This window comes from Cnephaeus nilssonii, assembly GCF_951640355.1.
Source record: "Cnephaeus nilssonii genome assembly, chromosome: 4".
Lineage (NCBI taxonomy): Eukaryota > Metazoa > Chordata > Mammalia > Chiroptera > Vespertilionidae > Cnephaeus > Cnephaeus nilssonii.
Genome location: NC_137075.1, coordinates 99,785,555 through 99,803,070, shown reverse-complemented (window position 1 = coordinate 99,803,070; position 17,516 = coordinate 99,785,555). Strand labels below are relative to the sequence as shown.

General features: G+C 38.9%; 1 protein-coding gene across 1 annotated transcript in view; it reads left to right on the top strand.

Moving 5' to 3' along the window:
* RPS6KA5 (ribosomal protein S6 kinase A5) overlaps positions 1–17,516 on the top strand; it is a 131,474-nt gene that overhangs the window by 16,592 nt on the left and 97,366 nt on the right. The window contains exon 2 of the mRNA XM_079768120.1: positions 12,378–12,449. Within this exon, the coding sequence (XP_079624246.1) occupies positions 12,378–12,449 (72 nt within the window). The remainder of the gene's footprint in view (positions 1–12,377; positions 12,450–17,516) is intronic.

Here is a 17,516-nt window from a genome sequence, read left to right as displayed (position 1 = left end):
TTAACCAAATAAACATTAAGAAAATCCTTGTTGAATCTGAACATCCTATATAATAAAAAGCTAATATGCAAATCGACTGAACAGCGGAACGACTGGTCACTATGATATGCACTGACCACCAGGGGGCAGATGCTCAACACAGGAGATGCCCCCTGGTGATCAGTGCGCTCCCACGGGGGAGCGCCGCTCAGTCAGAAGCCGGGCTCATGGCTGGCAAACACAGCGGTGGTGGTGGGAGCCTCTCCTGCCTCCTTGGCAGCGCTAAGAATGTCCAACTTCCAGCCTAAGCCTGCTCCCTGCAGAACTTGGGCCTAAGCTGTCAGTCGGACATCCCCTGAGGGCTCCTGGACTGCAAGAGGGCACAGGCCAGGCTGAGGGACCCTCCCCCCGCCCCAGTGCACAAATTTTGTGCACCGGGCCTCTAGTTTCTTTATAATATTCATGTTTAAAATGTTTTCATGATTCTTTATAGCACTAGTAATTATTTTCTATTGAGGTATAATTTATGTACAGTAAAATTCATTCTTTTTGGCATACAGTTTAGAGTTTTGGCAAATGAATACAGTTCATGTGAAACTTTTTGAATATTGATCTTGTCTTTTACTCTGAGCACTTTCTGATCTCATGGTTTCTATCATTTTAAACTTTAAAGATTGCATGATAGCTTTTTAGAATTTAATAATTTTAGAAATTTCCAATGTTTTCACTTTGCTCTTAGTAGTATTAGTGAATAACATATCAGGGAACCTACTTTTTCCTTTCTTTCCCTGATTTCAGTACCTTTGTCTAGAGTCTTTATTGTTTCTGGCCTCGAATAATGCACCAACCTCTCTCTTGGCTTTGCTGTCTCCCATGTGGATTCCTTTCTAGTTCTTCTTCCACACTACTGCTGGTGGTCTTTCTAAGGTGCAGAATAGCTCATCTTTATCCTCTGCCTAAAGTCTTTCGTTGCTCCCCATTGCCTTCAGAACAAAGCAGGCACTTTTCAGATCTAACCCAGTCTCTGATGAATTGGTTCCTGCCTGTGTCTTTCTGTGCCTTCTTTCCCCTTCCTTCGCCTGCATTACCTGCCTGCACCAATTGCCGATTCCTAGACATGCTGTGATCCGTCTTCTTCTTGGTGCTTTTCTGTATGTGTTTCCTTCTGATGTTCAGGCTTTTTTTCCTGCCCTGCTGTCCATTAGCACTTAACTTCCCCAAACCCTCAGATGTGGTAAGATGCTCTCTTGTGCTCTCCTGGTCTCTCTGTCCCTCGTACCTCTCTAATAGAGCTTATACCTTGGGGCTTTTTCACTGGCCTGAGTGTCTTCTCTTGACCCTGCACTGCTTGGCGTCACAGAGTGTGTCTGCTTCCGTCTTGCCCAGTGCTTTGCACAATATCAGATACATGTCAGCATTCAGAATGCTCGTTAAATAAGTAGACTCTGTAGTAATATGTAGAGTATGATGATTACATAAAACGTATGAAATAGGTAAGAAGAAAAAAAAAGTATTATCAGAGCATTGGGCACCAGAATTCCTCATATGGCAGGAACTGCCCTGGGGGTTGCATTAATATCAACTTCACTTAGGGATGTGAGTGTGGATGGTAGCAGTGGCCAGGAGGTCAGAAAAGGGAAGCTGCTGGACAGGAAACAAGGGGAAAGATTAGTTGATTTTGTTCTTAATAGGGAAGGGGAGAGAGAAAAGGAGAAAAGTCAGAAAAATGATGTGAGGCCGAGAGCTAGGTGAGGTCATGACCTCCTCCCCCAAGAGTGGAAGATGGAGAGATTAAGAATAACCTTACTTGTGCCCAGCCAGCGTGGCTCAGTGGATTGATTGTTGTCCCATGCACCAAGTCGCTGGCTTGATACCTGGTCAGAGCATATGCCTGAGTTGCGGCTTGACCCCCAGTAGGAGGCATGCAGGAGGCAACCAATCAATCGATGTTTCTACCTTCTCTCCCTCTCCTATCCTCTCTCCCTAAAAAAAAAATCAATAAAAACGTATCTTTTTAAAAAAGAATAATATTACCTCTAATTCCCTTCTCTTAGGAATTGATAGGAACCTTGAGGGAGTGGGAGGCTTTGGCTCTGTGGGCTTTGAGTCCATTTAGCTTAGATTATAAAGAACTGACATGCCCCAGTTAATAACTAGGATACATGCACAAGAAAAAACTGGAAATGAATGCACAGAAGGAGGATAGTTAGTATTAGGATGTGGGGTTACAATCGCCCCACCCCTGAGACTTCCTCTGTTATAGATCATAATAAAAGAAAAGTTTTAAAAAGATAAATGTGTTCTTTTTCACACCAGTATTTGGAAATCAGAGGTTAATGTTGATTTCATCAATACTGAAGGTGCTAGAAAGGGGAAGGTGAAACTAATTATTGAGGAATAGGGAATTTGGGCCAAGACTGAAACTCCTTTCTTTACCAAAAACAGGAACTTTTTGATTAACTTGTTAGGCTTTGTTTCCTTTTATTTTATTTTTTTTAATTGATGAGCTACTGTTTCAAAGAGGAAAAAAAAAAAACACCTGAAAATTGGACAAGGTTTTGTGTAGACAATGTTTAAGTTTTAGAAGTTGATGGTGTTCTGTAGATCCTCGATTTATAACAAATTATGGCTTATTTTGGTTTCAGCTGAAACAGCTGTAAGTTTATCTTCTTCCTGTTGGATTTACAACTAAATCTCACAATGTCGCTTTTTGTAATTGTTCTCCTTTTCTTCTGAAATGAAAAAATAGTCAGAAAACCATTGACAAGGTAACAGTATACTACTGCAGTACCATATGTATTGCTGTTAATGATATGTTCCTTGATGATGGCAAATAGGATTTAATACTGGATCATTATGTTGTTGGTTTCTTTTTGTGCTCTGATTTCATGCATATAGCTATAATTATAATCACAAAAGACTGATGTATAAACCCAAGTGACACTTTCTCAACTTACAGTGGGAATACAAATAAGTACATGAAATATTTGTGTGGAGTTATACCAGATCTTGGTTCAGCAACCTTGGTACTTGAGTTCTGGCTGAGAAAGAATTCAAAGCCAAGACTCAAATACAAGCAAAAGTTTATTTAGAAAGTCACAGAAGTAGAAGAAGTGAGCCATGGAAGAAGTGAGCCAGCTGAGCTGCATGGGCTCAGGGAACAAGTTGCAGAGGCATACTTGATTAAATCATTGGCCATTGCTGATTAGTTTAATCTCCCCCAGGAGAAGGTTAGAGGGGGGGAGCTGAAAGTTCTAGGTTTTTCTCTAGCAACCAGCCACCCATCCTGAAGCTATCTAGAGGCTGGGCTCCAAGCCACCCGTTATCTCACTAGCATACAAAAGACACAACACCACTCTGGAGATTCCTAAACTTGAGGAGTTGTATGCTAGGAATTAGGGACAGAGATAAAATATACAAGGTCTCCCCAAAAAATGTATAAACACTAACAGCTGATAGTTCAATTTTGAAAATGAAATGTATTTTAATAAACACTACTTCTTATAATTATTCAAAGTGTGTGTATACATTTTTTGGGGGCACACTATATATGTCTCATTGTACCACAGTTTAACCTCATTGATAATCATTTATCAGACATCCTGTCTTTTCTTGGATTCTATGTCCTGTTCATTCTCTCACCATTTCTCTGGCTCTTTTTCTTCTTGCATCCGTACTCCTCATCATTGTTAAGACTTACCTTTCTTTTCTGGTGGTCTCCTGAGGGCCTTTCTTCTACAAGTTTTAGTCATTGCCCATCTCCTAAAATCCTTGTGCATTTTAAGGGATAAAAATGACTTTTTTCTCTATCTTTCTAAGTTCTCAATGGGCATCCCTGTTACAAAAGACATTAACAAGAAGAAATATACTAATTTATATAATATCAGTTATCTGTGACACAGGAGCCTTCATAAGGAAAGGACCCGAAGAAATGGTTAAACCTGAGCATTTTCATATTAGCTTTGTTTAAGAGTGGAAAGTTGTGGAAAGGGATATCATAGGACAAAGGGTCTGAGGTAAGTGTAGCAAACTGGGGGACACTTAGGAAGGCCTGTTTGTTCAGACTCCTCTCTGTGTCCCTTGTCTTCAGAGATAAGGATGCTTTTTCCTCTGGGTAGAGGGAGGGCACCTGGCACAGGAAGGGCTTATGACCTGCTTCAGGCGAAGGTCAGAGAGTCCTTCCTGCACATGCTGTTCTCAGAGTCCTTTGGCTTAAAACAACTCAGTATGCCAAGGTGCTCTGTTTGGGGTAGCCTGACCTGAACCCTATCAGCATTCTGTCTTCTCCGCAGAACTTTAGTTCCTTGTCTAGAACGGCCTGCATGGCAGCCCTTTCAGGATGTCCTGCCTTCACCTCCAAATCAGTGTTGAAACCCCACAACTTCCCTTTCAGCTTTCCCTTTCAACTTCCCCTTTCAACAAAATTCTGTCAGTTGTTGTTTCTACTCAGACCAGACCCTCTCAACACACATCTAGTTCATTGCAGTAACCTCACCATCATTTAGCATTAGTCTTTCCTTGCTCTGTCCACATGGCACCTTATAGCCAGAGTAGTTTTTCTAAAACCTTACTTTCATCTTGTCAGGACCCAGCATTGTTTAGGGATTCAATTAAACTAATTAACTTGGCATTCCAGGTTTTGAATCAGCAAGTTTTATGTACTTATTTGATGTTTTACTTGTACTGATGTCCCCACATCCTATATAATAAAAGCCTAATATGCAAATCGACCAAACAGTGGGATGACCGGTTGCTATAATGTACACTGACCACCAGGGGACAGACACTCAACGCAGGGGCTGGCCCCTGGTGGTCAGTGTGCTCCCACAGAAGCCGGGCTCACGGCTGACGAGCACAGCGGTGGTGGCGGGAGCCTCTGCCGCCTCCTCATCAGCGCTAAGGAGCAGCGAGCTGAGCTAAGGAGCAGTGAGCAGGCGGGCAGTAAGGAGCGAGGGGTCCTGGACTACGAGAGGGATATGGACATCCCCCAAGGGCTCCCGGACTGGTAGAGGGCGCAGGCCAGGCTGAGGGACCCCCCTCACCCTCCAGTGCACGAATGTTGTGCACCGGGCCTCTAGTAAACCAATAATAGCCAACTAGAACAGTCCTCTTATTATTCCCTACTACTAAAATACTTATCGTACTTAGGCTCTTGCTCTAGCTATTCTTCTAGCTCAGAATTCCCTAGCTGTTGTTTCACCTTTGCCATTTCAAATCTTGTACTGCTAAAGACCTAACACCTGTTCAGGTGTTAGTAGGCACTTCGTGTATGTGTGAAATTACTGAATGAGAGCCTGTATTCTCAATGAGCATTTCTAACAAGCTGTGCATAATAATGATATTCCCCTTAATGACCACAGAAGCCACACTCCTTTGTATTAAATTATATTTCACATAGTTCATTGTAAGTTTAATAACTTATTAATTTATTGAATAAAATCTGGTATGTGAGTGCCTTACTCATATACTAAAAAACTTACTTGAAATGGCATCAAAAGCATTTTCTTTTTCTACTTTAATTGTAAAAGTGCTTTTAATTAAGCCTTTTCTTAGTTTTAACACAAGTGATTCATTAGATCTAATCATGTGTTTTTACTGATTGTTTCCTCCATAAGAGTGGGAAGTTCCAAGTTAAATATCTCACAACTTAGTAAGTTGATCATAGGTAATATGCATTTATGAATTACATTTGGTAATAGAATTGCGTAGAAAGTTGAATGAGAAGCCATTTATTAATCATAGGTTTATGGCTAAGATCCTGGAAGAATTTGCTAAAGATTAATAATAACTATCTTTTAATGGTGGGAATATGGGAGATTTCCTAGGTCTACTTTAGGCCTACTCATATTGTCTATTTAAAAAACCCCACCATGAACCTAGATTATTTAATAACAATAATAACAATACAAACAACAAAGCTATTTAAATTTGGGAGAAAAGACAATTATCCTGTTAGTCTAAATTTATTATTTTAAAAATTACATTAGTCATATTTTCCCACATTGCAGATAACCCTATTAATATTATACATGCAGTTGAAGGAATCTAGTTATAGTGTAAGAAACCAAGTATTTTATATTTATTGATAACACAAGATTTTTTATTTTCTACTATTAATAATTCAGACTTTTCTAAAGGGAATTATCTAAATATTGAAATTTGTTTGAGTTTTGACAAACTTAAAAAAATATCCATTAACTTCTTCTAAAGGGCTTAAATTTAATCTTAAAAGTGATTTCCTAACCAGAAAGTTGTATTATAGGATAACACTAATTAAGAAATGAAGGATTTTCAATGGGATAGTTTCTGATACTTTATTAAGAAAAAAAATGGTTAAAATTGCTTTGTGAAAGCATTAAAACTGTTCACACCCATCTTTTCTAAATGAATAAACTTAGTAATGCATTAATGTAAAGGAACTATAAATACTTTTCGTGGGAGGAGATTGTCTAAGCTGATTAACAATAAGAGATAGGCCTAAAGTAGACCTTGAAAAGTTTAAAAATATTTGTTTTAGTCCAGGTTTACTAATATTTAACAACTCATTTGATGTGGGCTTCAAAATAGATGTCAGATATAAATAATTGATATGGTCATACTGCTATGCACCCAACTAAATAGCTCTAGTCTAAGTTTTTAAAGTTTGTTGATATTTTTTGTTATTTTATACATTTGTGAAGAGTTTTCATTAGGCATTGTCTCAGTGGGAAGGAGTTAATCATTTTAGTTAGGATGTAGGGGTTGAGGGTATGGTTTTAGTGCCAATTAAGCTATTATAGTCAGAAATCCAGAAATGCCCAAACCCTGCCCATCCAATCTACTCTTAGCCCCCAAGAGTCATAATGGAACTGTCTGCAAGGAACAGTTGCCAGTGGGACTCAGAGTATTACATGAACGCTGTGCCAACTTCCAGCACACCAGTGTAGAACTCTTCTTAAATTTAAGTGGCATTGGTACATGCAGTTTAGGCTTAAGCCCTACGTGAGGACTCCTACTTCCCTCCCAACCACTTAGAATCCTGGGACCAGCATGTTGACGTGTCTGAGTTAGAAGGTTAGAGGAGAGAACAAACTAGTGAGTAAACACCAAGTCCCCAAAGAGCTTCTGAACCTGCTTAGTTAACTGACTACTGTATATAGTGGAGAAGTGCAAGAGAATGGCCATTCGGCCCCAGGGTTCAGTCCAGGCCAGAATTTGAGGCAAAAAAAACATATCTTGTTTGACTCCAGCTACTACCCAGTCAGAATTTTATATTGTTGAGTACTCAGATTAGTAACCTCTCTTACCTTTAGGGAGAACTAGGTAAGGAGATGGGCAGAGGCATACCTGGCACAGGAAAAGGAGCTCCCACAACCACAATAAAATACCATTCACTTTCATGTATGAAGAAAGACTGGAAAGTTCTATTTCTCAATATAGTACAGGTCCAAGGCATGCAGGTAATAACTCCACGTCATATGATCAAAATACTCTTTTGGACTTTACTAAGGCATGTAATGACTCAGGCATGCAGAAGATTTCTGTAATTGGCTGGTGTTTATTTCACCTCTAGTGTGAAGTAAATTATGTAAATATTTTAAGACTTGTTCTAATAAATATTAGTATTGTTGCTAGGATGTTTGAGCTCTTGATCTTAGGTTAATAGTTTAATGAAGAGAAATGTGGTTTATTTTTAGACTTTCATGCTTGAAGGCTTCTAATTACAATGGCAAATAATACTAGCATAGAAATGAGAACCATTTGGACATCTAGATTCATATGCTTTAATATGTTTTTCTCATTGCTTAGGATTCTATATGGTATCATTTTTTTTCTTTTTTTAAATTATCTTAAGTTGTACATATGTCTACTTTTTCCCCAATTGACACCCCCCCCCAACCATTCCCACCCCAGGCAAGCCCTCACTGCCCCAGTGTCTGTGTCCATTGGTTATGCTAATATGCATGCATACAAGTCCTTTGGTTGCTCTCTAACCCTCCCACCTCCCCTGCCATTTGTCTCTGGATCTATTTTTGTTCATCAGATTATGCTGATCATTATACCCCACATATGAGTGAGATCATGTGATATTTATCTTTCTCCGACTGGCTTATTTTGCTTAGCATAATGCTCTCCAGTTCCATCCATGCTGCTGCAAATGGTAAAAGTTCCTTCTTTTTTATAGTATTGCAGTGTAGTATTCCATTGTGTAGATGTACCATAGTTTTTTAATCCACTCATCTGCTGATGGGCACTTAGATTGTTCCCAAATCTTAGCTATTGTAAATTGTGCTGCTATGAACATAGGGGTGCAATATATCCTTTCTGATTGGTGTTTCTGGTTTCTTGGGATATATTCCTAGAAGTGGGAGTACTATACTGGGTCAAATGGGAGTTCCATTTTTAACTTTTTGAGGAAACTCCATCCTGTCTTCATTTCTTTTTATGTGTTTTGTCTTTAACACAATGAAAAAAACTTTATAATTAATAAATATTCCTCCCATGCCTAAATATAATAGCACTACCTACTGATTTATTTCTATACTAGAGGCCCGATTCACGATATTCGTGCAAGAGAAGTTCTTCCTTCCCTCCGGCACCTGGAACCCGGGCTTTCCTCGCAGCCCCGGCTTTGTCTGGAAGGTCGTCCGGAAGGACATCTGATCTAATTAGCATATTATGCTTTTATTATTATAGATGTGTGAGCACTTACCTTGCCTAACAGCTGTAATGTAAAAGAAATAATCGTATGGATATCAAGTTCAAGATCCCTGAGATGGGCCTATATCATACACCTTTTAAACTTTATTTTACTCTTTGAAGTTAACTTGCTATTGCAGTAGTTGAAGTTAAAGTAGAAACTATTATTGTTGATTGTAAGCAGACTTTTGCTTCTTATAATGTCAGAATAAAACCCCTTACCAGAGAACTCATTTGCAAAAAAAAAAGCAAACAAAAAATACCACACACACACAACACAAAACTATAAAATCTGAATTTAATACAATCTAGGTGGAGGAAGGGAGCTATAGAAAATAACTTTGCCTTTTCCCTGATTTCAGCTTCAAGCTAAGTACAGTCCATAACTGTGGGGACGCTGGTGAAAAAACAATAGTCTCTATGGCCAGGGAAACGAGAAAACTGAAACCAGCCAACCTTGACCACTGAAGATAGTGGAGGAATCCCAGAAGAACAGCTAGAAAAGGGAGAGTTCTCAAATTTTGTGTATACACATCTGTGAGTGACTTCTGAATTAAGCATGAATACAACAGACTCAGAACAGCCCATCTAAAGACAAAAAAAATCTGTACTGGGCTAGAGCTGCCTCCTAAGAAACAGGAGCCAAACCAAGATATTTGCCTGCTAAAACAAACAAAAAAACCCAGCTCTCATTGGAGAAAAAAATAATAATCTAGAGTCTTCACAAATAAACATTTATAATGTTAAGGGTACAATCCAAAATTACCCTACATATGAAGAATTAAGAAAATGGAACATATCCCAAGAGGAAAGAAAATCAACTGAGTCCTACCCTGAGATGAATGAGATACTGGCAATAAGAGACAAGAATTTTAAAGCAGCTCTTACAATATCTTCAATGAAGTAAAACAACATGCTCTCAGTGAATGAAAAATAATAAATCAGATAAATAGAAACAATGAAAAAAAAAGAATCAAATGGAAGTTTTAGAAATGAAAAATACAATATTTGAAATTAAAAATTCACTGCATGGATTTAACAGTTCAGAAGGAAAAGTAACTGAACTTGAAGATAGAACAATAGAACTTAATGTGAAGAACAGAGAAAATATATTGGGGTTGGGGGAGGACATGAATATAGAGACTCAGGGACCTCTTAGGTAATATCAAACAATACAACATATATGTAATTGGAACTTCAGAAGGAGAGGAGAGAATGGGATAGAAAACAAATTTTGAACAATTCCCAAGTTTGATGAAAACCAGAAATGTACAGATAAAATAATGCTCAATAAATACCAGACTCAATGAACCCAGAGAAGTTCACATCAAGTCACATTATGGCAAAACTGTTGAAAGCCAAAGATAAAGAGCAAAGGTTGGAAGCAGTAAGAGAAAAGACACATTTCAAACAGAGGAGCAAGGACCCATTTAATGAATGATTTCACCTCAGCAACTATGGAGGCCAAAAGTAAATGGAAGAACATGTTTATGTAAAGTGCTAGAAGAAAAGGAAAAAGCCTGTCAATTCAGAATTCTGTATTAAAAGGAAATATCCTTCAAGTATCAAGATGGTTCCAGAATTAGATAGTGGTGATGATGGCACAACCTTGTGAATATACTGAAAAAAGAAAAAAAGCACAAAACTGGATTATATACCTTAAAAGGATGAATTTAATAGTATGTGAATTATATCTCAAAATTTTTTAAAAGGAAGGATAAAAAAACTTTTTCACATAAAAGAAAACTCAGATATTTCTACACTGCAAGAAATGTCAAAAGAAGTTCTTCAAGGTTGAGGAAGAGTGATACCAGATGGAATTTTGGATTCTTGAAAGAAAAAGATCACCAGAAAATGAAAATATCTGAAGAAATGCAAAAGTCTCAATCTTTTCTCTTAATTTCTTTATAAATTGTATCATATAAGCAAAACTTGTGACTTTGTCTTGTGCAATGTGTAACATATAAAATATGTTATCATCCTATATATTATACTAGAGGCCTGGTGCATGAAATTCATGCACTGGGGGTTGGGGGGGGGGTTGTCCCTCAGCCTGGCCTGCACCCTCTCACAGTCTGGGACCCCTTGGGGGATGTCCTTCTGGCTTAGGCCCGATCCCCATCTGGCCTAAGCTGGCAGTCAGGCATCCCTCTAGCAGTCCGGGGCTCTCGTAGTCTGGGACCCCTCACTCCTTACCACCCATCTGCAGCTGAGGCGGGAGAGGCTCCCGCCACTGCCATTGCGCTTGCCAGCCGTGAGCCCGGCTTCTGGCTGAGCGGCGCTCCCTCTGCGGGAGCACACTGACCACTAGAGGCAGCTCTTATGTTGAGTGTCTGCCCCCTGGTGGTCAGTGTGTGTCATAGTGACCAGTCATTCCGCCGTTTGGTCGATTTGTATATTAGGATTTTATTATATAGGATAACAACTATTCCATAAAGCAGGGATGGGCAACCTTTTGAGTTTGGTGTGTCAAACTTCGCCAAAAAACTGAGCATAACTCAGGTAGTGTGTCACTTTGAGGAAAAAACATTATTTCGCAAATGTTTCATCCTCAGGAGCAGCAAATGTTTCATCCTCGGCATGCGGCTGCCTCAGCGGCCGCGTGTCATCAGAAATGGCTACGCGTGTCAGTGCTGACACACGTGTCATAGGTTCGCCATCACTGCCATAAAGGATGATTGTGAGGCTTCTATATTTTAAGTAAAATGGTACAGTATTAACTATAAGAAACATGTTATAATCCTTAGAGAAACAACTACACTAATCAAAGTGGTAGAGCTAAAATGCCAGTGTGAAAACAAATGAAATTCTAAAAAGCATTCAGATGATTCTTTTTAAAGTCAGGAAAGTAAGAACATGGAAACAAACAACAGAAAAGGTAACTTAAAACAAATAATAAGCCCTGGCCGGGTAACTTAGTTGGTTAGAGTGTCATCCCAATACACTAAGGTTGTGGATTCAATCTCTGGTCAAGGTACATAGAAGAATCAACCAATGAACCCATAAATAAGTGGAACAACATATTGATGTTTCCCTTTCTCTCTCTCTCTCTCTCTCTCTCTCTCTCTCTCTCTCTCTCTCTCTCCCTTCTTTTCCCCCTCCTTTTCTCCATTCCACTCTCTCTAAAAAGAAATGGAAAAAATATCCTTGGGTGAGGATTAACAACAACAAAAAAAGGTTTTATTGTATAGCATACAGAAAATTACAGAAAACATAGCTGTACACTTTAAAAATCCTATATAATCTATATAATAAAAGGGTAATATGCAAATTGACCAAATGGCAGAAGGACCGGTTGCTATGACATGCACTGGCCACCAGAGGGCAGATGCTCAACATAGGAGCTGCCCCCTGGTGGTCATTATGCTCCCACAGGGGGAGGGCCGCTCAGCCAGAAGCTGGTGAGCGAATGCAGCAGTGGTGGCGGGAGCCTCTCCTGCCTCTGTGGCAGCGCTAAGGATTTCTGACTGCTGTCAGTTGGACATTTCCCAAAGGCTCCCGGACTGCGAGAGGGCACAGGCTGGGCTGAGGGACCCCACTCTCCCTCCCCCAGTGCATGAATTTTAGTGCACCGGGCCATTAGTCAATTATAAAGTGAACATAGGTTTAACCACTCAAGTCAAGAAATAAAACATTGCTGGTGTCTCAGAAGCCCCTGTGGGGCCCCCTCCTGTTGCTGATCCCTTTAATTATTTCTTTTTTTCTCTTTGTTTTTTTAGCAAATTTAACAGGACATGCAGAGAAGGTGGGGATTGAAAATTTTGAGCTTCTGAAAGTCCTAGGAACTGGAGGTAAGTTTTGAGTTAATTCTTTTTTTTTTTTTTTTTTTTTTCAATTTTTTTATTAAGGTATTATATGTGTACATATCTTACCATTGCCCTCCCCACACCCCCCTCCCATATATGCCCCCACCCCCCAGAGTTTTGCATCCATTGGTTATGCTTATATGCATGCATACAAGTCCTTTGATTGATCTCTTATCTCCCCCACCTCTCCCTAACCTTCCCCTTGTAATTTGACAGTCTGTTTGATGCTTTACTGTCTCTGTATCTATCTTTTTGTTCAAGATTATAATGTTCTTTATTATCCATAAATGAGTGAGATCATGTGGTATTTTTCTTTCATTGACTGACTTATTTCACTTAACATAATGTTCTCCAATTCCTCCCAGGTTGCTGCAAATGATGAGAATTCCTTCTTTTTTATGGCAGCATAGTATTCCATTGTGTAGATGTACCACAGTTTTCTGATCCAGTCATCTGCTGACGGGCACCTAGGCTGTTTCCAAATCTTAGCTATGGTGAATTGTGCTGCTATGAACATAGGGGTGCATATATCCTTTCTAATTGGTGTTTCTAGTTTCTTCGGATATATTCCCAGGAGTGGGATTACTGGGTCAAATGGGAGTTCCATTTTCAGTTTTTTGAGGAAACTCCATACTGTTCTCCACAGTGGCTGCACCAGTCTGCAATCCCACCAGCAGTGCACGAGGGTTCCTTTTTCTCCGCATCCTCGCCAACACTTGTCGTTTGTTGATTTGTTGATGATAGCCATTCTGACAGGTGTGAGATGGTACCGCATTGTTGTTTTGATTTGCATCTCTCGGATAATTAGTGACGTTGAGCATGTTTTCATGTGTCTCTTGGCCTTCCTTCTGTCTTCTTTTGAAAAGATTCTATTTAGGTCTGTTGCCCATTTTTTTATTGGATCATTTATCTTCCTTTTATTAAGTTGTATAAGCTGCCTGTAGATGTTGGAGATTAAACCTTTATCAGTGATGCCATTTGCAAATATGTTCTCCCATGCAGTGGGCCTTCTTGTTGTTTTGTTGATGGTTTCTTTTGCTGTGAAAAAGCTTTTTATTTTGATGTAGTCCCATTTGTTAATTTTCTCTTTAGCTTCCATTGCCCTAGGGGCAGTGTCAGTGAAGAATTTCTTTTGGCATATGTCTGACATTTTGCTGCCTGTGGATTGCTCTAGTATTTTTATGGTTTCCCGTCTTATGTTTAAGTCCTGTATCCATTTTGAGTTTATTTTTGTGTATGGCGTAAGTTGGTGATCAAGCTTCATTTTTTTGCATGTATCTGTCCAATTTTCCCAACACCATTTATTGAAGAGACTGTCTTTATTCCATTGTATGTTCATGCCTCCTTTGTCAAATATTAATTGAGCATAGTGGTTTGGGTCAATATCTGGATTCTCTATTCTGTTCCATTGATCTATATGTCTGTTCTTGTGCCAGTACCAGGCTGTTTTGAGAACAGTGGCTTTGTAATACAGCTTGAAATCTGGTATTGAGATCCCTCCTACTTTATTCTTCTTTCTCAGGATTGCTGTGGCTATTCGGGGTCTTTTTTTATTCCAGATGAATTTTTGGAGAGTTCTTTCAAGGTCTGTGAAATATGCCGTTGGTATTTTAATGGGGAGTGCATTGAATCTATAGATTGCTTTGGGTAGTATGGACATTTTAATGATGTTGATTCTACCAATCCATGAACATGGTATGTTCTTCCATCTGTTTACGTCTTCCTCTATCTCTTTTTTCAGTGTCCTGTAGTTTTCCGTGTATAGGTCTTTTACCTCCTTAGTTAAGTTTATTCCTAGGTATCTTAATTTTTTTGGTGCGATGGTAAATGGGATTGCCTTTTTAGTCTCTCTGTCTGTAAGTTCACTATTGGTGTATAGAAAGGCCATAGATTTCTTGGCGTTAATTTTGTATCCTGCTACATTGCCGAATTCATTTATTAAGTCTATTAGTTTTTTGACGGAGTCTTTCGGATTTTTTATGTACAATATCATGTCGTCTGCAAATAAAGACAGCTTTACTTGTTCTTTTCCAATTTGGATGCCTTTTATTTCTTCTTCTTGTCTAATTGCAATGGCTAATACTTCCAGTACTATGTCAAACAGGAGTGGTGAGAGTGGGCATCCCTGTCTTGTTCCTGTTCTTAGGGGAAATGTTTTTAGTTTTTGTCCATTGAGTATGATGTTTGCTGTGGGTTTATCATATATAGCTTTTATTATGTTGAGGTATGAGCCATCTATTCCCACCTTATTGAGAGTTTTTATCAAGAAAGGGTGTTGGATTTTGTCAAATGCTTTTTCTGCATCAATTGATATGACTATGTGATTTTTATCTTTCAATTTGTTTATGTGATGTATCACGTTTATTGATTTGCGGATATTGTACCATCCTTGCATTCCTGGGATAAATCCTACTTGGTCATGGTGTATGATCTTTCTGATGTACTGCTGGAGCCGATTTGCTAGAATTTTGTTGAGGATTTTGGCATCTATGTTCATGAGGGATATTGGTCTGTAATTCTCTTTCATTGTGTTGTCTTTATCTGGTTTTGGTATTAGGGTGATGCTGGCTTCATAGAAGGAGCTTGGAAGTGTTCCTTCCACTTGAATTTTTTGGAATAGTCTGAGGAGGATAGGTTTTAGTTCTTCCTTGAATGTTTGGTAAAACTCTCCTGTGAAGCCATCAGGCCCCGGGCTTTTGTTTGTCGGAAGCTTTTTGATGACTGCTTCAATTTCGTCCATAGTTATTGGCCTATTGAGCTGTTTAGATTCTTCTTGATTGATTTTTGGAAGGTTATATTTTTCTAGGAATATGTCCATTTCCTCCAGGTTGTCCAGTTTGTTGGAATAGAGTTGTTCGTAGTATTTTGTAACAATCCTTTGTATCTCAGCGGGGTCTGTTGTTATTTCACCTCTTTCATTTCTGATTTTGTTTATTTGGGTCCTCTCTCTTTGCTTCTTGGTGAGCCTGGCTAGAGGTCCATCAATCTTGTTTATCCTTTCAAAGAACCAGCTCTTGGTTTTGTTGATCTTATGTATTGTTTCTTTGGTCTCTATGTCATTTATCTCCGCTCTGATCTTTGTTATTTCCTTCCTTCTGGTTACACTGGGCTTTTCTTGCTGCTCTTTTTCTAGCTCTTTGAGTTGTAGGGTTAAGTAATTTATTACCATTGTTTCTTGTTTTTTGCAATAGGCCTGTAGAGCTATGAACTTCCCTCTCAAGACTGCTTTCGCTGTGTCCCATAGATTTTGGATTGTTGTGTTTTCATTGTCATTTGTTGCCATGATGTTTTTTATTTCTTCCTTGATCTCTCTGGTGACCCAGTCCTTGTTTAATAGCATGCTGTTTAGTCTCCATGTGTTTGATTTCTTTGGATTGTATTTATTGTAGTTGATTTCCAGTTTTATGCCACTGTGATCTGAGAAGATGCTTGATATAATTTCTGTCTTCTTGAATTTGAAGAGACTTTGCCTGTGACCCAGCATATGGTCTATCTTTGAAAATGACCCATGTGCACTTGAGAAGAATGTATATTCTGTGGCTTTGGGGTGAAATGTTCTGAAGATGTCAATTAATTCCATCTGGTCTAGTGAGTCATTTAGGATTGCTGTTTCTTTGCTGATTTTTTGTTTAGAGGATTTGTCCAGTGGTGATAGTGGGGTATTAAAGTCTCCTACTATGATTGTGTTGCTATTAATCTCTCCCTTGATATCCTCCAGGAGTTTTTTTATGTATTTGGGTGCTCCTATATTGGGAGCGTATATGTTTACCAGAATTATTTCTTCTTGTTGGATTTCTCCCTTTAGTATTATGAAGTGGCCTTCCTTATCTCTTGTTATGGCATTTACTTTGAGGTCTATTTTGTCAGATATAAGTATTGCTACCCCAGCTTTTTTTTCATTTCCATTTGCCTGAAAGATATTTTTCCATCCCTTCACTTTCAATCTGTGTGAGTCTCTTGTTCTGAGGTGGGTCTCTTGTAGACAGCATATATATGGGTCGTGTTTTTTTATCCATTCAGCTACTCGATGTCTTTTGATTGGAGCATTTAGTCCGTTTACATTTAAAGTTATTACTGAAAGGTATTTGTTTGCAGTCATATCTATTTTTGTGTCTGTATTCCTTCTTACCTGTTTATTTCTTCTTTTTACAGTATTCCCTTTAGCAATTCTTGCATTGCTGGTTTGGTGGTGATAAACTCCCTGAGGCTTTTTTTGTCTGCAAAGCTCCTGATTTCCCCTTCAATTTTGATTGATAGTCTTGCTGGATATAGTATTCTTGGATTCAGTCCTTTGCTTTGCAACACTTTGTATACCTCCTTCCATTCACTTCTAGCTTGTTGTGTTTCTGATGCGTAATCATTTGACAATCTGATGGGTGTTCCTTTGTAGGTAACTCTCTGTCTCTCTCTTGCCGCCTTTAGGATTCTCTCTTTATCATTTATATTTGCCATTGAAATTATGACATGTCTTGGCGTGGGTCTTTTGGGGTTGATCCTGCTTGGGACTCTCTTTACTTGCGTAACTTTTATCTTTCCCATATCCGGGAAGTTTTCTGTCATTATTTCTTCAAATAGATTTTCTAATCCCTGCTGCTCTTCTTGTCCTTCTGGCAGCCCTATTATACGCATGTTACTTCGTTTCATGTTGTCCCGAAGTTCCCTTAGGCTTTCCTCCTGCTTTTTAATTTTTTTCTCCAATTGCTGTTCAGCTTGAGCTTGTTTCTGTACCTGATCTTCTAGCTCACTAATTCGGTCCTCTGCTTCTTGTAGTCTACTGTTGAAACTTTCCATGGTGTTTTTGATTGTAGCTATATCACTTTTCATTTCTTCCTGATTCTTGCATAAGTTGTTGATTTTCTCATCCATCCGATGTATAAATTCCATGACCATTACTCTGAATTCCTTTTCGGTCATGTTGCAAGCTTCATTTTCACTAATTTCCTTTCTTGGCGACTCCACATTTTCTTTCCTCTGTGAGTTATTTCGTTTCCCCATTCTGGCTATTACCAGAAAGCTTAAGCTTCTGTTTGCGTGGACCTGGGCCGTGTGCTG